The sequence below is a fragment of the Talpa occidentalis genome, unplaced genomic scaffold, assembly GCF_014898055.3.
Source record: "Talpa occidentalis isolate TD23 unplaced genomic scaffold, MPIMG_talOcc4v2.1 talOcc4.5, whole genome shotgun sequence".
NCBI classification, from domain to species: Eukaryota; Metazoa; Chordata; class Mammalia; order Eulipotyphla; family Talpidae; genus Talpa; species Talpa occidentalis.
The window spans coordinates 139679609-139702991 of record NW_023604861.1 but is presented as its reverse complement, the minus strand read 5'-3'; the positions used below and the strand labels follow the sequence as shown (position 1 = coordinate 139702991).

At 37.3% G+C, this 23383-nt stretch overlaps 1 protein-coding gene across 1 annotated transcript in view; it reads right to left on the bottom strand.

Annotated features, from left to right (window-relative positions):
- Positions 1-21926, bottom strand: part of LOC119259601 (structural maintenance of chromosomes protein 6-like) — a 43451-nt gene extending 21525 nt beyond the window's left edge. The window contains 17 exon segments of the mRNA XM_037528591.2: positions 2487-2647; positions 3822-3936; positions 4944-5148; positions 6197-6375; positions 6766-6930; positions 7096-7184; positions 7431-7577; positions 9910-10008; positions 10118-10237; positions 10802-10903; positions 11948-12028; positions 13073-13134; positions 13750-13886; positions 18840-18945; positions 21250-21291; positions 21294-21366; positions 21909-21926. Of these exon segments, the coding sequence (XP_037384488.2) occupies positions 2487-2647; positions 3822-3936; positions 4944-5148; positions 6197-6375; positions 6766-6930; positions 7096-7184; positions 7431-7577; positions 9910-10008; positions 10118-10237; positions 10802-10903; positions 11948-12028; positions 13073-13134; positions 13750-13886; positions 18840-18945; positions 21250-21291; positions 21294-21366; positions 21909-21926 (1901 nt within the window).
- Between the last annotated feature and the right edge of the window lie 1457 nt (positions 21927-23383).

The following is a 23383-nucleotide window of genomic DNA, read 5'->3' as shown; positions in this document are numbered from 1 at the left end:
CGCTGCTGCTCATCATCTGGACCAACCAGAGAGGGTGGAAAGAAACACAGACAGCCACGGGTGACGAACAGAGCCCAACACATGCAGCTGGTGAGTAAAGCTGTGCTCTGTGCGTGCAGGAGGGGGAGGAGAGGAGGACAAGGGAGAGAAGTGTGGGGTAAAGGAGGCAGATGTCCAGGCTCTGAAGGGCCTAGCACAGCAGAGGCTACTTCGGTGTCTCGGGAGCACCTTCTCTCTGCCAGGGGAATGGGGTGCGCACGCTTTCCTCTTGGCGTGGCACAAATGTCACGGAACTGGCTAATGGTGATGGCTGCAAGCCCGTGTGAATATAACTGTACACTTTAAAAAGTGTGGATTTTATGGCATGTGCATTATACCTTAATTTTAAAAATCATACATACATGGCACAAGTATATGAAGTGTTCTAGAAGTATATATAGTGTTAAATTGTTACTTTACTTTTGAAAGAAAGATAAGGGCAGTGAATTTCACGCTTTATTGTATATCATTCTGTACTGCTAGAGTGTTTTCATCACATGCGCCTTTAATTATAATTAATTTTTTTCAGATTTTTTTTAGATTTATTTATTTATGCACACAAGAGCTGGGGTACAGGTCAGAGATGCGGGGGGTGAGAGGATTCACCAGAGACAGTGTGGGGAACAGAACAGGCAGACTGACGAAATACACTGCTGAGGGGAGCAGCGGGCAAGTCAGGAGAGGTCTGCCTCACCATGTGGGTGTTCCCTGGCCAGGGATCAAACTCATGCTGCAGAGGCTGCAGACAGCTTCACAGGTTGTGTCTTAACCCCTTGTGCCACCAGGGAGGCCCCATAATTGCAATTATTTTAAAGGGGTCATCAGTGACTATGGACAAATGGGATTATGAGCTGCTTTTGTTTTAAAATTTATATTTTCTGTATTTAGGAAAAAAGCAGTAAGGATTATTTTTTAGCTCCCAAATATCAGATAACTATCATATTCATTCAGGTCAAAACAGATGTCACAAAAAGTCATTTAAATATCATGAGAAAGTGGGATATTTTCAATCAGTAATGTTTATCATGTGGGAAGCAATTTTTTAAAATCCCAAATTTACTTAGCTTTTAAAACAAAGTTTTGTCCACTACTTATTAATACAAACACTTTTGGCTAAAAAGGAAGTCAAATAATCAACAGCAAACATAAGATCTGAACCCCTATTGTTAAAAGGCTAGAATCTGAGATTGTGATTTGCTGCTGAGATATACTTACCCTCTTTCCCCAGAATGCCACACTTTTTTAAAGACTTGGAATACAAATGCCCACGAGGCATTTTTGTTGAAAGAAAAAGTGTGAACTGCCTAGTGACACATCCACCAGGGTAATGTTTTTACATTTGCACTTGTGTTCATTTGACTATCACATAATTCAGTCTTCCCAGTTAAGAATTATGAAGGCCTAATTGCAATGTCATGGTGCAACACACAAAAATGTGTCATTACGCAGGTGACTTTACACAGGTTTACTCAAACATTTATGAGCTGTCACCCAGCCGGTCAGAGATTCAGAGCCAACTTAAAGTGTGTCACAACACTGGTTTGCCGCTCAGTTGACTTTTTTCTGCTCTAAGATTGATGAAACTTCCAATATCTCCCATGTTTATTTGCCTTTATGCACCACTCATAATCACAAAAATAACCAATATTACCTGAATCGATTTCAACAAAATTTTTATTTCTCTTACATGTCATTTAGAACACTCATTTTTACTCAATTTTCTCGCATATTTCTTTCACTTAAGTCCTAAGCTCTTATTAAAAGCTTCTAAGTCACTAATTCAGTTTCAAGCCATCAATTCATCAACTTAATTAGTTTGGCTAGGAAATGATTTTTTTTTTTTTGGTATTAAAAATTCTTTTGCATATTTCTGAATCACTTTCGTGCACTTACTAGTTTTTTTGCCTCTTAAGCTGCCTCCTCCAGATTATTTTCCTGGATTTGTAATCTACTGAGTTGCTGGAGGAGTCATGATGTTTTTTTTTCTATGCAAAAATGCATCACGCCTTTTCCGACAGCCCAATAATTGTGCTGACTCATCTTTCTAGAAAAGCGGAACTCAAAGTGCCAAAGACATCACACAAACTTGAACCAAAATATAAAACAGCACACTTGTACCTTCGATGAGCAAAATCAGCAGAACTAAATAATGAACAAAGTGATGTCACTGATTTACATTTTAACTTAAGATGCCTAACTTTGTAGACAAGTAGTAAAACAATAGGCAAATCAGCCAGTCAATGCTGCCCAATGCTGACGAAGAACACCATGTCTTCTCAGTCCAGAATATGAGTGTCAAAGTGAGGATGGAAAATAACAGCCAACCTAGAATGCTACACTCAGCTTACTCACAACTTTTCATGGAAACTACTAATAGAGTAGCATGAAAGGAACTGACCTCCAAAGAGAAGAGAGACCCACACAGTAAGGTCACACTGGATACCAACCTTATTTCAGAATCCACATCTCTGCTTAGGAATTTAGGTCTTGTATTTTCCGATGAGTAATAACGTCCTGCAAATACCTGATCACCATCAGCAGTAAAAGCTTCTCTACAATTTCTGGGTGGCCTTTGGGACTGCATTACTGTACGAGCGACAGAATTATTCTATGAGAACAGATGGAAAAATACATGTAAGTTATTCTAAAGCATTTCTGATGCCACAATTTCAAGGTATTACCTATATTTACTTTATGATTAAAGTATTTTTATTTAAACATTCATATAAAATAATTCCATGAAGTAAAAGTTTCAAAACAACTTTCAAGAGTCAAAGAATTAAAACTAGTGAGTCTTTAAAGCACAGTAAATTTGCTTTGACAAACTGATATATTTTACTTTCAGATTATAGTATTGCCTTCTATCTAAAGTTAAAAACAATTTAAAGTATGTTTTCACATGAAAATATTTACTTTAGCCCAGTTCATAAAATCTTATTTTTTTGAATGACTTTTACTCCATGAAGAGAAGTGCAAAGAAATTTCCATAAAAGATTAGTATACTCAATCATGTAGGGAAAGTCCAGGAATATTTAAGCCACAGAAGAAATAAAAGGGGGATTAGGTTTAACTGAAGTCTAGTCAACCTCCTTGGGGAGACCTTCACCAGAGGACTTCATAACTTCCTTTCAAGTATCCTTCTAAAAATATGAAAGAGCCAACCCCACAAATAATTACAATATAAACTTGCAACACACACACACACTCTCTCACTCATTCACTGTTGGATTGCTGACACCACTGAAACTTCTCGGTGTCTATTAATGAGAAAAAACACTGTACTATGTTTGTTTTGATTACAGATTTCTGTTTGAATTTTTTGTCCTCAGCAAACTTATGCCAACCGATGAAAAATAAGATGAATGAATGTTAACAAGCACACAGAAATACACGCACAAAGAGGAAACTGATTTAGTCTACAGACTCAAAGGCTTAAGAAAAAGAATGAATAAAATATCAAGTAAATTACTTGTTTAAAAATTGAGTAACACATATCTCTAAGGGTAAATAAAAAGTGAATTTGGCAGCAAATCAAGAAAGAACAAAAACATTAAGCCATTGTGTACCATTTGTGAAATTATTTTATTAAGGATAACAGAACATTATAAAGGAAGCATATAAAACCAACTGGCTCTGTATTAACCTACAGATACTCCTACGAAGGAAAAGCACAATAATGAAACGTAACAGGAACCCCACGATAGAGAAGGAACAGGAATTCAGATAACCTTCAGTCTTAAAAATTTAAAAATTTCCAAAAAACAGTGAACATCTGGTCTTACTTTGATTAGGAGCACTGTTTCTATGCCTCGCATGTCAATTAGGCTATTTGCAACAACTGCATTATCTATGTCTAAAGCTGTGAGAACCGTTGGAAAGTCCGGGTGATAAGCAGCTCTGAAAGAGAAAAATACGTAAGGATCAACTTCTCAAATTTTAATTGTACATATTTTTTAGTGAGCGAACAGGTAACAGATATTAAGACAGTGGAAAATTGCTGAAAACACTTGAAAACCTATCTGTAATCAGTTGATTTCCTGGCAAGCTTCTACATAACACCATACGTGAGGCGCTATTCTACGAATATTATAAACATGTTGTCATGAGAATTAAATAAGCTAATACTTCAGGAAGGATGAAAGGACCAACTATGTCAATGCACCAAACGTGGCAGGTAGTCAAGTCAGCCAGAAGGACTGACCACAGAATCAAGCAAAGCAAGGTCGTTGGTGCCTTCACAGGAGCTACTTTGGCATGTGATGAAGTTTTTAAAGCTTGACTGGGGCAAGAAAAAAGGGGAAGAGAGAAATTAAAACAGACAATTCTTGTGAACAGGTTTTCCTATAAAAGGAAGTGGAGAAATGGGGTCATAACTTTACAACAGGGTTAAACAGGACGTAAAAACAAAAATCGGAGAGGGTGCTCTAGCAATGTCAGCAGAGTCAATGCAAGCAGGAGTGAGGGGAGCGGGGGTTAAGAGGGAGAAGATGTGGTGGGAGAGTCCGGAGAGTGTAGACCCCAGCCAGTCAGTCTGCAGGAAGCACAGAAGCCTAGGAAGGAGCACAGGCACGCGCCAGGGCAAGAAGAGTCACTGAGGGTCACACTCTCAAAGTGGTGAGGTCTACACCATCTCCCTTATTAGCATAATCTCTGCGCCACACTCCATCTATCTCCCTGCAGGCTTCCTCACCACAAACCTCCTGTAAGGACTGCAAGGGCAGGGAGTGTCTCTCATTCCGCTATGCATCCATTAGGCCTATATTGAAACTAAAGTATCTTGATGACGTTTTACAGTGCAGATAAGGTTAACAGCAGTGCAGATAAGGTTAACACCACACTGTTCTAATCCCTACTGCACATGAGTGAGCAAAACCAGAAATGGTATTAGATAACTGTTGCCGTACCTGTGTCTCACATCATAGATCTCATTCCGAAACTCAGAAACTATTATCTGTGGCCTTGAGGTCCCTGGTGAGTAAAACCTTTTCATCAGTTCCTGAAGTACCCACTCATCAGCATGATTATGGCACCAGTAGGCTTGCAGAAGTCCTTTTAAGCAAGATTCAATGGCCAAAGCAAGCTCAGGATCCCGAAGATGAATGCAAGCTCCTGAATAAGAAAATTTTAAATAAAAAGGCCCATCAATTCTTACTTATCGTGAAATATTAATGTTTAACAATCTCCTTAGAACAGTTCACTAGTGACTTCAAAATATTTTCATACAAAAGAGCTTAAATGATATTATAGATCTCCTTTGAGTGTGAAATCTCAACATATTCACTAGATGCGCTGAGAAAAGTCACCAAATACTACGAAAAAAACTATCTCACTGCAATGTAAGTTAACAGTGGTCTTTCTATGTAAGTTTCTATCACTCTAGTCTCTGAATGGTGTTTGGAAAATCAAGTCAAAGAGTTGATTAATCGGTTCTAGAACCGAGTAATACTGAGATTTTAGATTTAAAGGGGAAAAACTACCTCATTCATTGAAATGGTATAGAGGTATGTATCATTAAAACAAAGAGACATTATTTAGAACACTCAATATAGTAATATTGTACTGATCACAAAAAAATTAGTGTCATTTTCAGGTAATGATGTACAGAACTAGAGAGAGCTCCTCAGAAGAATTCAACTGGGAGGGGAGAAGACAGGAAGGAAGAATTCAACTAATCTTTTTAAATTCTCATATAAATAACCCCAGAACTTAGAATTTCCCTTGAAGAGAACTTAGAAATATCCTTGTCCAACTAAAACAGAAACTAAGAAAGTCATTTATAAAGGTAACACAAAACTCAGGTGATGAAAGTTACTTTGATTACATCTTGAGGTCATCAGATTTTCCTATTAATCAATTTATTCAAATGAGTTCATTTCATTTACTCTATTTAGGGAAAAAAAATCAGAATCAGATTATTCAATTTTTTAATCACTTTTCCTTTTCCTAAACTGATTTTCTTCTGATTACTTTATACTTTTAAAAAAGGAAAATCATGAAGTGCTTCTATAATTTTTTGTTAAACTATGTACAAATTAAAGTCCGCATACAACTACACAGCTTGTTGGTAAGTTTTAAAACTAGAGTCTATGGGGTCCTTCCTGAAAATAAAAACTCATTTCTAATGTTTGTTATGCAATGAGTAAATGGTGATAAATACCTAGAGGGCCTACAGGTTTATGGGTAAAACGCCCACGTCTGTAAGCATTATCTATTGCTTCAAGAAGAGCTGGAACATTAGGACCAAATCTTTTAAGGCGATCACTTTTACTGTCTTTCAGTTCCTTCAGCTGCCTCTGATGATAGCTCAGGGTTTGCTTCACATCTAATTCTTCTCTCCTAAAAAATAAAAGTGAAAACCAGTACAGACATGATGGTTATACAAAAACATTCAGCCTTTCTCCCAATACCTGCATACCAACAAGTCACCAGCTAATTTCAAAACCAAAAGTGGATTTCTTTATTTAAAATAACTGTGTTATTAGAGAAAAACAGAAGGCCCTCAAATCAGCATGGGAAAAAATGATGCAACAGTGAGGAGCAGCAGAATCCCAGAGACTGTCCAACTCTACAAAGATAAGGAGTCTTCAGAGAATGATTTTTAAAGATTCCTTACTCTGTAGAAGAAATAAGAAAGTCTTGTTTTCTCTCTGAATGTAAAGAGCAAACTACATGATTTTTTTCAAATAATTGAAAAAATTATCAATTTTTAATTGAGAATTAACTCACTTAATTCTGGTATGCTCTTCCTTGTCCTTTTCTATGGCTTGCTGAAACTGTTCGATCTCTTGATTGACTGAGCATTCTTGATCGTGTAAGGCCTTTACTCTCTCTTTTAACCAAGATATTTTTTTTTGCCTTTCCAGTCGTTCAGGTTCCAAAGATTGATCAGTACTAACAGCAAATAATAATGGAAAAAGTGAAATGAAAAACTTAATATCCGAAAAGCAGGAAGCAAAATTCCTTTGTCAATAATATAAAAATGTAATAGTCCATTTCACTTAGATCATTTAATCACTAAATGAAATAACTCTGAAAACTGCTAAGTAACTACATTACCTTTTTTTAAGTTCTTCAATTCTTTTGCAAAGCTGTTCATCATCTTTCTTTAAAGCTCTATACTCATTCAGGGAACGGTTATATATAACCTAACAAAATAATTACACATTTTAGTAAAATGAAAAAAAAAACAAAAACCCATTCAAGTCCATTTATGCAGAAATATACATTAAAATGAAGTGCACAAATGGCCACATGAAGCCATTCCATTTTTTTAAAGTCAGAGAGCAATACAAATTTCTACTTAATTATAAAACCTCTACTTTTAAAAATAAATGAACAGTATTTACTTCTGTCATGTAGTTTTTAATACTCTAGATTGGAAAATCTCTCACCTCAGCTTCGTTATAGGTCCTTTTCTTAGCAGTCACATCTGCTTTAAGTGCCATACACTCCGGTGCGCGTGCATTCGTCTCTTCACTAATTTTTTCCAGTTTATCCTGAATGTCCTTATACTTTTTTTCTGCTTCATTAAGTCGGACCTTCAAGAAAAAATACATAATTGGAATGTTATAGTTTATTTTTCTTTAATAGACATAAAAAATTTAAAAAAATAGTTACACATAGTTCACATCCCAATAACAAACTTAATTTGATGCTAAATAAATTTAAGACATTAAGTAAGCAAACAGAATTTTATAAAATACTGTCATTTTAATTCAACATTTAGTTATTCAACAAAGGTGTTATCCTCTGGGGATGCAAAGATACTTTAACAACTATCTTCAAGTAACAATTAAAGGGAGATAAATACAATTTAGTTGAGAAACAAATACACAAACTGGTAATGGTTTGTACGCAATAATGTTATACTAACATCTATTTATAATTGTGGAAGTACAAAGAAAGAACTCAAAGTCTGCCAGAAAAAGTTAGAAATGCTTTCAAAGGAGAAGTAGGATTTGAGGTGAGACTAGAAAGATTAATCAAAATGGTCTAGAAAAAAATGAGAGCAAAGACAATAGAGGTAGATGGAAAAGCATATTTATTGTTTTAGAAATGAAAATTTGAGGTGAGAGGAAGGTGGAGCTGAACTTCCATATGCTACCTGAAGAGGGAGTACAAAAGCCAGAGATCACTAAACAAATGCATGCTAAACCATTGCTGTTCGTTTTACATACACATCCATTACTTTTGATAGACTGACGTCCTAAGTCTTAAAAGGAAAATGGTTTTGGTGGGAAGAGAGGAAAAATCAAGGTATGACAACCAAGCCTGGGAACCAAAACTCCTAAATTAAGTAGAGCACAAGGAACTGAGTCAGTCATACTGGAGGTGGGGGGGTAGGGGTGGGGGGCAAGGTTATAAAGGGGAGAAACGGCGGCCAGAAGTTCTACTCTGGCAATGCAGCAGGAAAATCCCATAGTGGTGACTATAGATACTTGTGAACAAACTGAAAATCACTGAATTTTTTTTATTTTTTTAATTTTTTAAATTTTATTTTTATATTCCCCATACAATTGTAACCCCCTTATTTTGACCCCAATCCCTTCTCCCCACCCCCCATAGTGTGTGTGTCTCTGGTTCATAATTGTTTGTTGATTTTGATTTTTTTCTTTCTTATAGCTATTCTTTTTCCTGGTCCCTTATTTAGGTTTTGTAGATTCCCGCTTTGAGTGAGACCATCCGGTATTTTTCTTTTTCTTTCTGGCTTATTTCGCTGAGCATGATCCCTTCCAGCTCCATCCATGCTGCTGCAAATTGCATGTGTTTATCTTTTTTGAATGCTGAGTAATAGTCCATGGTGTATATGTACCACATCTTCTCGATCCAGTCATCTATTTTGGGGCATTTGGGTTGTTTCCAAAGCTTAGCTATTGTAAACAGTGCTGCTATAAACATAGGGGTGCAGGTGCTCTTTGGAATTAATGTTTCTGTGTCCTTTGGGTAAATACCTAGGAGTGGAATTGCTGGATCATATGGAAGCTCTGTCTTTAGTAGGTTGAGGAATCCCGGTTCATAACATTATATAGGTTTCAGGCCTATAGCCTTACAATTCAAAATCTGGAATGTATTGCATTTTGGTCACCACCAAAAGTCTAGTTTCCAGCAAACAACAAAATATCGACTCCTGTTACCCAATTTATCAACCCTAAATTGTATACTTTAAATGGGTGAAATGTATGGCATTTGAATTATACCTCAATAAAGCAGTTTTAAAAAACAGGTTGATTGTAGAGAGCTACATGGTAAAAAGTTCCAACAGAAATTTATTGCCTTTGCTTCTACCTTTAGGCCTACACGGAAGACTCCTATGGCTTTTTTATTTAAATATTAAAAAGCACAGTTTCTACCTGCGTTCTTTTAAATCTCAAGAAGAAATTTACCTTAACAGACTTAATATTTTATCCTCTACATGCTCCGCCTCTAGGTTCTGGGACCTACATCTCAGTTCCCTGAAAGTGCTACAGCTGTGTCTGGGCACCGTGTTCAGTCCTGAATTCTCACACCTCATGCCATTGAGCACCAATGACTATGATGCCTCCGTTATTTCATGGTTCTAAATCTTAGTGAGCCCAAGAGTGAAAGCTTCATGCTCCAGCATCTCTACTGGATGACAAAGTATGGCTGTCGACATGCATGAAACTACTACATAGCCTCAGGCTGCGGATGGCATCCACAGACAATGCCCTTCTTAGAAGACCCATGTCACCACAACTCCTGAAACCCTAAGTTCAGGTTAGCATCAACTGAGTGATACAGGTGTACATAAATATGAGGTTGAAACTGCAATTTTTGGTAACCATAAATAGTCTAATGTCAGTAATCTCAAGATTAAACAAAATAAATCTGTACTAAAGAAACTGCAATTACCTGCTGTTCTTCCATTTTCCGGTCAAGCCTAGCAGCTCGTTCTTCTCCAATTTTGATATTATCTCTGATAGCATTCAATTGCTTTTCAATTTCATTTACCTAAAAAATTATAGACCAAACCCTGTATGTCACGTAAGAGACTAAATGTAACCAAATATATACTATATTACTACAAATACATGTAGAGAAGTAACTAAATGAGAATTACCACTGCCCAAGCCATTTCATGCTTCAGGTATTCCAAATTAGTCTTCATTGTACTTAAACCAGCAATACTCTGAAACCGTTCTTCTTTCTCCAAACACTGGCGCTTGAGTTCAGTAAGTCGCTTTAAAAAAAAAAAAAAGATATTTCTTACTAACACAGAAAAGGCAAAACTTTTTACCAGTATATTTCTTTGAATAGATTGCTTAATAAAAGCGCTAAAAAATATTTGCTGGAAAATGACCTTTTAGGTGAAAAAAAATTATTTTGTTCTCTGATATACTAAGTAAAATGATTTTGCTAATTTCTGCACTATGAAAATTGCTAAACAGTCTTTACACAAAGAGCAAAGGAATAAAAGGCTTAAGACTATACAACTTCAAACAAATTCCAAAATTCAGTTTCCTATTACTCTCAATTCCCTATCTTATAGCCAGATTAGTATGTCCTCGGCAAAGAATATACAGCACTCATTCCAAAGATAATGGACGGTTCAGGAGGAATTAATTTCTAAAACTCAAATTTAAGTGATAATTTTTTAAATCTAAGTTTTTTCTTAATAATTAATAAAATCATCAAATGAGTATTAAATCTAATGACATGAGCTTCTGGAATAGCTTATATTCCACACTGTAAGTAGACTTATATTCTACACTACAGGAATTTGATCTGAAAAATATTGGCAAACCTCTTCTCCTTGATTTATCTGCTCTTTTGTTCTTTCTTTTGTTTCCATAATGTATGAATAGTCTTCCTTCATTTGTTCAAGTTGAGTTGCTTTCATGAAGAACTGTATCAACAACAGGAAAAACAAAATTAAGAGTTTGTAAACTTCCATGAAACTATGAAAAAACACAATTTAGTCTCCAAAAACAGACACATTATGTAAAATGACACGACATAAGCAAGTAATATCAACACAAAAAAAACATGTCTTATTTCAGCCCCCAAATTTAGTTAACCTGCTATATGTTCACATCTTCATGTTCCTGTGCAAAAGCTCTGAAAACCCAATGAAAGAAAACACTTTTTTGGTATAATATGCTTCTTTGAAATTTTTACTGATTCTTCCATTCCTTAAGCAAATATGAAAACAGAAAACAGCCACATTTTTGATCTCAGCACATCTTAAATTTTTATTTTTTTTTTAAGATTTATTTATTTATTTATACAAGCACTGGGTACAGTCAGAAGCACGGGAGGGTGAGAGAATTCACCAGAGCCAGAGCAGGGAGCAGAGCAGGCAGAAGGACTGAAGTACACTGCTGAGGGGAGCAGCGGGCGGCAGGAGAGGTCTGCGTGCCATGTGGGACCCTCCTCCGGTGGCCGGGGAGCAGCTGGGGATCGAATGGGCGCTGCAGAGGCTGCGGGCAGCTTCGCAACCCAGCGCTCAACCGCTGTGCCACCGCGCCACCGAGGAGGCCCGCATCTTAAATTTTTAAAATAGCAAACACTAAAACAATAAAAAAGTATAGAGTTAAGTTTTAGCTATAGTTGAATACTTTGTTCACTTTGTAAGTTTTAAATAATTTAAGGCTTAAAAGTTACTACATATGTTGGCCAATCATTCCCTTGGATCCTTACATTTCTTAAAAGATTAATTTTTGGAAAATAATAATCTAATATCTCCCAAAATTTTAAGTCCAAATGTGAAAGCAAAGATTTACCAAGAAAATTATACTCCCATCTTACTTAACAGTTTCTTAAATTAATCCCGACATTATGTTTCACAAATAGGTGTCTTGAAAAGTACCCAATATTGACCATGTGAGCGAGAATAATGTTTCTATGTAGATATCTAGAAATGTATTCTTCTGGGTAATTTTATATTTACTTTGTATTTGTCGCCCTCATTTTTAGACTGCAAAAACTGTTTGCTCATCTCTTGTGTTAAAACAGAAACTGGATTATCCACCTGAAAAAAACAAAAAAGGTTAATTAAAAACATTTCACTTTAATGCCTCAAAAAGAAATGAACTAAAATACAATTAGAATAATTGACCTATGGGTGGCATCAAGAGGGTTAAGTACTAGCTAAATGTTAAAAAGCGTTAGGGTAAATTGTAGAAAATAATTAGAAATTCTTAATGAAGAGAAAAAATGCTTCAATATTTCATGATACTAAAATAAATAACTATAGTCAAAATTAAATATTCTGCCGTTACATGGAGGCACAAGCATAAAGCACCCCTAAGCAACTGGTACCATCAGATAACAGAGCTCCCAGCAAGGGAGGCAGCTGACTTGGGTTCTTGGCTGGACTATCTCTAACTTGTCGTGTAGCTTTGGGCAAGTTGTTTTCACCAGGTAAAAACAGAAGTCCTGCCCGGTTATTTCTAATTAGAATTATGATTACAAATACTGTTCATTTTTCTTACAGCATTTCTTTAATTTTTCCATTTTTTGTTACTGATTCATGAAGCTATCATAAAACAGAGATAGAAATAAATGGCCTGGAGTAGATGATCTCTAATGACAATTCCAGGCTAATGTTACAAGTCTATATGTGCCCTATTTCCAATTATTCAGTTAAAATATCTTCGCAGGAAGGACTTAAGCCTGGTCAGTAAATCTGAAATACATAAAGAAATGCTTTATCCTTCTAGAATAAATTTCCTTTCTACAAGAATCCAATCACTGAGTTTAGGTAACTATGATGCTATTCTGTCTAGGACAACAGACAGTAAACTTTAAAGACTATTAACATAAATTCTAGCACTACCAATTATACACTTGGTGTTTTTGACAGATTGCTCTATTGAATTAAAGTTATGTATTAAAAATTATTGTTGAATTAATAAGTTTTAAAGAACTTCTCTAACAAGAGGTACACCTATTCTTCCTGTGGTCAAATTTACTCGAGGCCATTATAATTCTTTACACAGCACAGATGAAATCACACACACACACAAACCAAACAGTTGCATTAATCAGCCTGAAGCACAAATTTAGCAATTACCTGTATGTTAAAATGATCAAGAATTGCAATCAGTTCTTCTTTCCTAGTAGAAACCACGGTGCCTAGTTATGAGAAACATATAAAATGACCAGACTGTTTCTAGGACAATATACATGGGGGGAAAGGAGCAATTACTTATAAGTACCAGTCGGATTTCATTATGTCATCAAGAAAGGCAGCATTGAGGACATACTCCTGAGGGCTGGGGAGACAGACTAATCACCACCAGGGACACAGAGGAGGGGGCAGCACACAGGCAGAGTTTTCTTCTCCTTTTCATCTCTCTCTTTGGTAAATTAACGTTCACCTCCTCCTCCTTTCTGTGCTTTTCCACCTTTGGTTAACTATCTCTTTCCATGTGTTAGAGAAACTACAGGGATAAAAGAAGGTCTGCCTGTGAACAGAAACTGGCATAGCCAATTTCACAAAGACCCAATTTCTGTTAATCCATGGTTTTGCTGTAGAATGTCCTGCAATTAAACAACTACGCATGTGTATATATGTATGTATACACATGTATGTATGTATAAATGTGTACGTACACCCATTTGCATCCAACCAAACCTAAGAGGCTTCAAGAGAAGATATATCCTTTCAGTGATTATGAGCACAATGACTTAACTCTGTTTAACTGGGTCTTTACTAATATATGAAATGGAAAGAAATTCATAGCAAACCTGTTTGACTTTTTAGTTTGTAAGATCGACTTCCATCCATGCTGATGTGTTGTTGCACAATTATGGAGTCACCATACACATTTGCTCGATAGGCATCATCACCCCTGTTCCTCAATGTTATTGAGATATCTGCTGAGCTAAAAGAATAAAGTCAAACTAAGTCAAATGATGGAACACTTAATTACTAGGTGTTTAAAACCTAGTAATTGGTTAATTTGAAAATTAATTTTATACCAGAAGCTAATGGCTGACTGGTTACTGAAGAATAATGTTAAAGATCGTCACATCCAGGAAAAAAAATAAAAGTTGAGAATAAGAGAAGCTTAATTAAAAAAACTTGACTATTCTATTTGTAATAAAAATGCCACGTTTACACAAAAACCATTTATGTTTTGGTTGTACCAGATCATGTGGGTCACACATTTTACTTTAAGAGGAAATCAATAGCAGACTGCCTGGCTACTCTGAATTTTATAATGAAGCATCATGCTGGCAGCAGGCCCTCAAGAATGATGAAGAATTACAGTGAAATAATAATATCCTCCAAGAGGATTAAATCAAAGGAGGCAACTTTAATTTCTCAATTAACTGTCAATAAAAAAGGGAAAGTATTTAATATGAAGAAACGTAAACTTAAACTCAAAATTCCTTAAAGCTTTGTTGATATTACAACAGAATTGTTAAAAATTTAAAGATGTTTAAAGTCGATAGTCAAGACATTTTAATGTATTATGGGGGAAAAACAGTATTTCTCTTCTCTTAGCTTCTGTTAAAATAAGACTTGTAAAAGAACCAAAAAATGTTAAGACAGACATTAATGAACACATACTTCAAATGCATTGTTTAAACATAAACACAATATTTCTCTAGCTGTTAGGATTATCTTTCAAGATAATCTTTTATTATAAAACTGCCTTAATTGGTAATTAAATGACATCTTTGCTAGAACAAATTGTTTTCGATTTTGTAATCATATTCCAAAACTGTTCCCATTGCAGAAAAGGAGGAAAAAACACCAAGATGGACGTTCACTGTCACTGATACTAAACCAGATACACTGAAGTGTCTCCTCAGCGCTGCCCATGCTCGCTCCTGCGCAAGTGCCCTAGCAGACAGAGGGCTTAGCAGCCACATCAACCCCCCGTCTAACCCCCAGGAACTGAGCTATAAAAATAGGACACTAAATGATAAACCAGAAGAACTGGTAAAATCCAAATAAGGTCTGTAATTTAGTCAATAATATTCGCTCAGTGATAACTAAATAGCTTTGATGAAAGTACCTTAGTAGGACAAAGGGTACAAAGGAAACTGCATTACCCTTGCTACATTTCTATAAAACTGAAATTATTCCAAAGTGCAAAACGTTTAAAACAAACTCAAATTAAGACACAACCAAGAAGAAAAGTAGTGATTCCCTAAACTACAGTTTAGGGAATACAGACCAACAGACACATACCCACAAATACAGACCAACAGACACATATCCACAGAAAACTGGCAGTGAATTAAAGACAGAACACAAGAACACTTCCTTACGTACACAGTTCTACAGACTAAGAAGGGAAGACATAAATGCTTGCACAAAGACACCGAGTAACACACACTCGGGTAAACAGTAAGATAGAGCTCACATACTTCAGATTATGAGAGAAACATTCACACAGCTCACACCTCTTAAGGAGGGGAGAGAGGAGAGCATAACTCAAGCACAATTACATAAAGAGGCTGGGCCGGGGGAGGTGTAGAGGAAGAGCTGCAGCACAGACCAATGGCAGGGAGGGAAGAGAGGCCTAGAGACCACAACACAGGAGAAGCAAGAGACACAAAAAAGGAAAGACCCTGAGACAGGAGAACTTGGTTCTGAGGTCTCTCAATTCCCATCCCTCATGAGACCCAGCTGACTTCCTCCTGGCAGCTTCTTTGCATCTTTATAATAAAGCTTCTTCTCAAAGCCATCTTGAGTGGGTTAGCGTGTATGCAAGTGTTTAATCAGAAATACCTAATTGAGACATATATGCTCCTGAAAAGTTATAATAAATGGGGTTTTTAAAAGTTTTCCAAAATGATTCTCATTAATGGTCAAATTGAAAACCACTAACTAAAGTATGATAGGCTAGGGCAGTCAGCCTACATTATGGAACAAAAGATATTTTACTTCATTAACTCATATAATTACCTAGTATTAAGTAAATATACCTCATGAAAACATTCAAAAAGTAAAATGATTATTATATTTGCTTTCTGGATTATCACACTTAGACTAAGTATATCGAGACCTTCAGGGGTAGTAGTATCCTGTTGCTGTAAGAATTTAATAAGTTAAGAAAGGAAAGTTACTCAAAAACTTAAGGTTTAAGAAAAAAAGTCTTATAATAATAACTGTTGAGAAGTCCGGCTCAGGTAGTCAGACATAACGGAGCTGGGCGCTCACTATTGTCTCCCCACCTCTCACTTCTGCGGCTGACGCTGAAGCCCTCAAGTGAAGAGAGACTATGGAGAAAGTTCTTGCAGAATGACAAACAAGTAGATCCACAAGAGAATGTGGCTTCTTTCTTCACTCAGGAAGAACCTATGTGCCAGATGGAAATGACACTAACGGGAATGAGGGGCAAGGAATATAAAATGCCTTGTAAAAATATGATGCAAATCTGCTCCTTCTCTGGGAGACCAGTTCATCTGCAGTTAAGTTCTGTAGCCTTAGCTAAATAAATCAGGAACATACAGAAGCAACATGAGTTTTCATCCCTCCCTAATCCACTCTTTCAAGGCCTCAGCTGATGTGGGCTGGTGCTAAGACCCCATCACCAATACTAGTTTTGGGAAAGACAAGGGAGGGAAGAGTGCATGAGTGTGTTTAAGCAGGGAGCATGAACAGCAGGGAGCATGAGACTGTGGGTCACTGAGAAAGGTTTTCATAACAGTAGAAATATTAGAAGTCATTCATCATCACAGAAACACTGCAAAGGGCTGGTGGATAACCAACAGGTAAAGGGCCCCAAGCCACAGTTCTCTCACCAAATTAGGAAATCATCTCCAAGATCTGAAACTCCCCTCTCATCCCCAAAAAGGGGATCAAAAATCCACCTGTCACAAATAGGGGGGATGTAATTAACTGAAAGGCTCAATGAGCTGATTCTGTAAAACAGTGATGACAGAATCAGAGACTATAAAATGAAAAGAATTTTATAAATATCAAGTGCTTTAAGTAAGGCAGGAAATAATAAGAGGAACAGTAATGAGTTAGGAAAAGCTGTTTATACTTTTTCAGATAAGGTTAGTTAAAAGATTGAGCCTAACTGTTATTATCTCTGTTTAAAATATATTCATGTTCCCATCTATATGCAGCAGTGCTCGCAAAGTTGTTGATTTAAGTTGGTCTTTTCTTTGTAAAGGTATTCTGAGGACAAGTTTCAGAGAGAAATTTGTGCTTTCAGGTACTAATCTAGTGGAAAATAAAAGTATTTATTTGAGACTAAGATATTTAAAAGATCAATGTGTTATGTAGCTAGGCAGACCAGATGACTGTTTAAGACAACTAAGGAATAGGCAGTTAAGTATGAGAAACTCACACAGAGTTAAGATCATTAACTTAAAATGACTAAACTGGGCCTCCCTGGTGGTGTAGGGGTTAAGTCTCGGCACTATCAAAGCTGCAGCACAAGTCTGATCCCCAGCCAAGGAGCTGACCCACAGCACACTCTCCTGTCTTGCCCACTGCTCCCCTCAGCAGTGTATTTCAGTAGATCTACCTGTTCTGCCCCCCGCTCTGTCTCTGATGAATCCTCACCCCCCGCACCTCTGTCCTATTTCCCAGATCCTCCATGGAGAAAAAAAAAAAAAGACGTTAGAAAAAAAGACTAAACTAACTAATTTTGGCTACAGACATAATTTTGGTTGGGGACTGGGGGAGAAGACCTTGCTGGGCTGGGGCCCAAATATAAGCAGAGCCAGGAAATAGCTGCAGAATTGTTACCAAATAGTTCTTTGCAAGGTCATGTAGCATGGGAAATAATTTTCTGTGCATATTTCTGAGTCCTCCTCCTGAGTTAACTTGGAACCCGGCTGAGGGTTATGATTCCTAAGGATTCTGAGAGTTATATAAGCCTGAAGTCCTGATTCATGGTCAGTCACTAATTATTTTAGTAATAAAATAAGGAAGAGTCAAATGACTCTATGACACTGAGCAGAAGGAAAGTCTATTATATGAGAAAAAAAAGAAGACATCACTGTAAATTATCAGAGTTGGTGACGTTCTGGGCTCTTGGCATTTGGGAGAAATGAGCAGTGGGTGCAGCCTCACACTGGAGCAAGCATGATGGATTTAGAACATCTAGTTACTAGAAACAAAAATCCCTTCAAAGTTATGTGGAGTGGTATTAAAAAATAACAAAGAATCAGCCTGAAAAGATAGGTGTTAATGGGAAAAGGCCATGAGTCTATATAATGCAAACTGGACAATATGTAGTTATGTGAAGGCAAGAGACAACAAAAAGAAACGCAAAAGTAAAGATAAAGAGGGCAGATAGATGTCCATTCCCAGGGGTCAAGACGGACCACAAACAGACTTGGGATTGTGGTGCGCAAAACAAACTCACTGGCAAACCACCTGGTAGAGGGTATAAAAATCGGAGTCAGAGAGAGGAATACTTCTTTGGAATTCTAAAGAATGCTGGAGGCAGGAATGCTGTGCAGGGACACCTTGCCTGGCCACTCACTATATTTTTGCCCAGAGCATACTGCAGAAGACCTGATAAGGCTTTGAAGAAGTTAAAAATACAATGTTATAAATATTCCTTTAAATGGAAGTACACAGACTTATCACTGGCCTTCTCCTAGAAAGGTAAGAGATGCGAGAGTATCAGTGGGCAGGCACAGGCAACAATTACACAAGCCGCCTGTCTGGAGAGGATAACAAGAACAGTGGGCCGAGCTGGCAACAAGGGGCAGGCGAAAGCAATGGAAAGCAATGACACATATGCTCCAGGCCCCGGGGCCAATTCACTTCCCGCAATATTTGCACACACTGGGCATCTAAAGTGCTTGTCTCTGACTGAAGAATTGAAAAACACATATAGGAAGTAAACACTTACTTTTGGCCATCTTTCACAAAACCTTTTAGAGACGATCCTCTATTAGTAGCAACTGCTTTTCCACCAAGACCAACTATGAGAGCTGTGAGTACTGCACTCTTCCCACCTAAAGAAACAGGTTGAAGAAATCACCATCATTAGAGAGAAAAGGCTGACTTCCACAATTTCAGGTAGAAAGATTTCTAAATGAAAATGTAAAATTAGTCTAACCCTGAAATAATGTTATAACTCAATTATAATTTTCTTCCAGTGCCAAAGCAGCAAACTTAAAGTTGTACATATCATGAAATAATTATCCAATGCTTTTAGAAAAAAATTAGTACATTTCAGGAATCAAATGTGTGCCACTAATACGGAAATGGAAGAAATAGCTGACATCTTCCCAGTCTAAAACTCTCACTGTATTATCTTGATCCATTAGCCTATTGAATGAATTTATCTACTTACATATACACTTAATTCAACTAATTTTATTATAGTCTAATGTAATTACAATTTGGTTTTCTCATAAATTCTCAGAAGTCAAAATCTATTTTTAACTCTCCAGGGCAAGCTCCACAGACCATGAATGCTGTGTTTCAGTCAATGCCTCAACTTCAAAATCAGACCGTTAACAGGCACTCACATATTTGTTGAATGAATTAACTTAAAGATGACAAAGTAACCAAAATCAAATATCTTATATAACATTGTGTCAATTATCATCACTACTCTGAATATTCATTTTCTAGCTCTTTGAAAAGTGTACTTTGTCTTCCCTAAGGGGCAGAAGATATCACAAGCTGAAATTCCAAAATCTCTAACAACTACCCAAAATATGGTCACCATTTTCTCATCTCTATGATCAGCCAACTCAGTCAGCTCTTACCAGTTCATGATCTTCCAAGCATACCCCAGCTGAACCAACACACCCGACAGCCCAATTGATTTCCGTTCAAATCCCTATTCTACTTCTCATTTTTCTTCTTTACCATGTTCATGACTCCCCCACATTACTTTTAAAGTTTTATCAGCAAACTCAGTTACAAAAGTTAAAGAAAAAAAAAAGACCTAAATGCAGAGCAACCAGCCCATTGTGTCTGTTCCACGTGACTCCCTGTGGCACTGACCCTTTTATCCATCCTCTGGAAAAACATTTTCCTCTTGACTAAATAACAGAATGGGGAAAACAAAGAGCAACTACTACGCATACCGTGGAGCGACACACACCTGGTTTCATGTCCTAGCACTGTCACCAGCGGTAGACCAGGGCCAGCCTCCTCTCCCTGTGCACCATCAGTCAAGCAGTCAAGCGGCAACACCTCCGGCCTGGCTGGCCTACCACAAAAGCTGCCTATCTGGTCCTTTCTCCACAATGTAATCAGTTTGCTTAAAAAATACTGACCGTGCCATTCCTTCACTCAAAAAATTTAAATGGTTCCCTTCTAACTTCTGAATAAAATCCCCAAATCTCTATCACAGCATACAAGATACTCAATGTTATCACCTACAACCTGACTCCCCTGTGACAGCTTCTGCACCTCCGCAGCATGTCCACTGCAACACCCTCTGAGGCTGCTCTCTACATGTCTGCTTCTATCTCTCAAACCTTTGCAGAAGAGCACTCTTTACCTGTGACACCTAAGTTTCTTCTTCCCTAATCAGAACCAGAAAATCTAAAATTTCATTTAAATACCAGCACAACTACCTCCTGTTTTAGAGCTTTCACTGCCACAACAGCGAGGATTAGTTCCTTCATGGCTGGATTCCTATGGCTCTTTATGCTCTACTACAGCACTTAAAAGTGGTAAGACACAGGTGTGTCAACCCCCGTGTGGCTAGTGTGTCTACTTTTCTATGGTTGTGACCTGCAAGGTAATGCTTTATTCCAAAGAATAAGTAGAAAATGTTTACCCTGCTTGCACAAATAATGAATGTAGAGTTAACTCATTTTCTTAAACTGCAAACTGGCAGCTTCATGGTTGTAAGTTGTTGAGGTGAAACTTAGATTCATCAGCACTGTCATCTATTTCAAAAGTTAATGCATTTAAAATCAAGTACTGCTGGGCCTCCCGGTGGCGCAGCGTTGAGCGCTGTTGCGAAGCTGCCCGCGGCCTCTGCGGCGCCGGTTCGATCCCGGCTGCTCCCCGGCCACCAGAGGAGGGTCCACATGGCGTGCAGACCTCTGCCCCCGCTGCTCCCTCAGCAGTGTACTTCGGTCCTTCTGCCTGCTCTGCTCCCCGCTCTGGCTCTGGTGATCTCTCATCCTCCCGCGCTTCTGACTGTACCCAGTGCATGTTAACAAAACAAACAAACAAACCAGCAAACAATAAATAAGCATGCCTCTATAAAAAAAAAAAAAATTTAAAAAAAAAAAAAAAAAAAAAAAAATCAAAGTACTGCTCATTGTCAGCAATTCTCAAATACTCACTTCCATTGTTGCCAACGACAAAGTTGACATTAGAACCAAATTAAAGGGTCCAAGCATGGAATGACACATGAAATTTCTTAGCTGAATACTCTCAATTATTCCAACTTCTGCTGCAGTCTGTTAATAAAAAACAATGGAAGAAAACAATCAATCTGTCAAATTCACACACTATAATCACCCAAGCATTTGCTGGCAGAAAGATCAGCAGTTTACCAATGAAGAAAACTACAGAAAGTAAATGTTAATTTCAAAATCAATGAGTAAGATTAAAAAATTGGGAATATTACATGAATGGCCACTTGCTTTTGAGTCTGTAAAGGATCTAGGCTATTACATGGTTTCTTTTTTTTTTTTAATAAATTTTTACTAAGGTAAAATTGGTTTATAGTACTATATAAAAGCAGGAGCACAGCACTGTGACTCTACATCTACAAAACACTACATCACGATTGTCATAAAAAGCCTCGTTTCCATCCATCACCTTTACCCATTTCACCCACCTCCCAACTCGCTCTCTTCTCTGCTAACCACCAGTCTGTTTTCCGTATCTAAGGATTTGTCTTTATTTTCTTTTGTTTCTTCCTTTGCTGTTTCTTTGTATTCCACATAATGTGAAGGCATATGGTATCTATCATTCCCATCTGACTTACACCACTTACGCCTCTAGGTCCATCCATGTTGTCACAGTGACAAGATTTCATACTACTACTAGCTGAGTAATATTCTACTGCATATACATACACATTTTTGATCCATTCATCTACCATTGGATACTTAGATTGTTTCCCTATCTTGCTATTACAAATAATGCTGCAATGAATATAGGGGAGCACCTACATATATGGTCTTCTTGTGTTCTTCAAATACCCAGAAATGGGACAGCTGGATATATGGCATCTCTAGTCTTAGTTTTATGAGAAATCACCACCACCGCCTTGTAAATGTAAAATGGGGGCATCCTTTTACATCCCCGCTGACAGCATAGGAAGGCCCCCTTTTCCCCAGGACCTCACGTGTTGTTTCTTGCCTTTCTAACAGGTGTGAGGTAATAGCTCATTGTGGTTTTGACTTGCACTCCCTAGCAGGTATCACATGGCTCGTAACAGAAACAATGCTAACACTGTGAGTCACATAATTTTCTGCCGTGGGAGGGGAAGTCTGCACATTGTGGGATGGATATTTAACATCATCTCTAGCATACATACAGACATCTCCCCTCCCCAGTGACAACCAAAAATATATCCAAACATGGCTAAATATTCAGGGGGAAGAGTAAAATCCCTTCTGGTTGAGAACCATTGGAGAAATGAAGTTTCTTGAAAAATAATCATTCTGCCAGTGTTTAGGATATTGGATTCACCTGAGTTCTGAGAGTTCTCTGTATACCAAGATACGAGTACTCTGTCAGATATGTGATTTTTATAAACATTTTCTCCCCATCTGCGATTTAACCGTGTCATCCTTTTAATAGGGTCTTTGCGGAAGAAAAGTTTTAATTTTGATGTGGTCCAATTTATCAGTTTTCCATTTTCAGGCTAGAGCATCTGGTGTCGAGTCAAACAATTCCTTGCCTGGCCCTCGATCCCAAAGATCTCTGGCTTATTTCTGGAAGTCTTATGGTCATATATCTTCAGTTAAGTCTGTTACCCAATTTGAGTTAATTTTTGTATAAGGTATGAAACTTAGGTTGAGGTACATTTTTTAGCCTATAGATATCCTATTGCTCCAGCACCATTTGTTTAAAAGGATCTGTGAAATGCCTTGCACCTTTGTCAGAAATAAGTTTGTCATGATTTGTGGGGGACCATTTCCACATTTCCTTCTACTGTACCACTGAGCTTTCGCTTTGCCAGTAATATATGGTCTTGATTACTATAAGTTATGTAAGTCTTGAAAATGGGAAGACTGATTGCTGAACTTACTTCTTCTTTTTAAAATGTTTTAACTATTCTATTTCCATTGCCTCTTCATATATAAGGGAAAAATTGTATCTATAAAGTTTTCTTGCTAGCATTTTGATAAGGGTTGCATCAAATCTGTGTATCACTGCAAGAAAGATCTGATATCTTTTTATATTGAATATGCCAATATATCAGTACAGAGTGTCCCATTTATTTAAGTCTTATTAGATTCC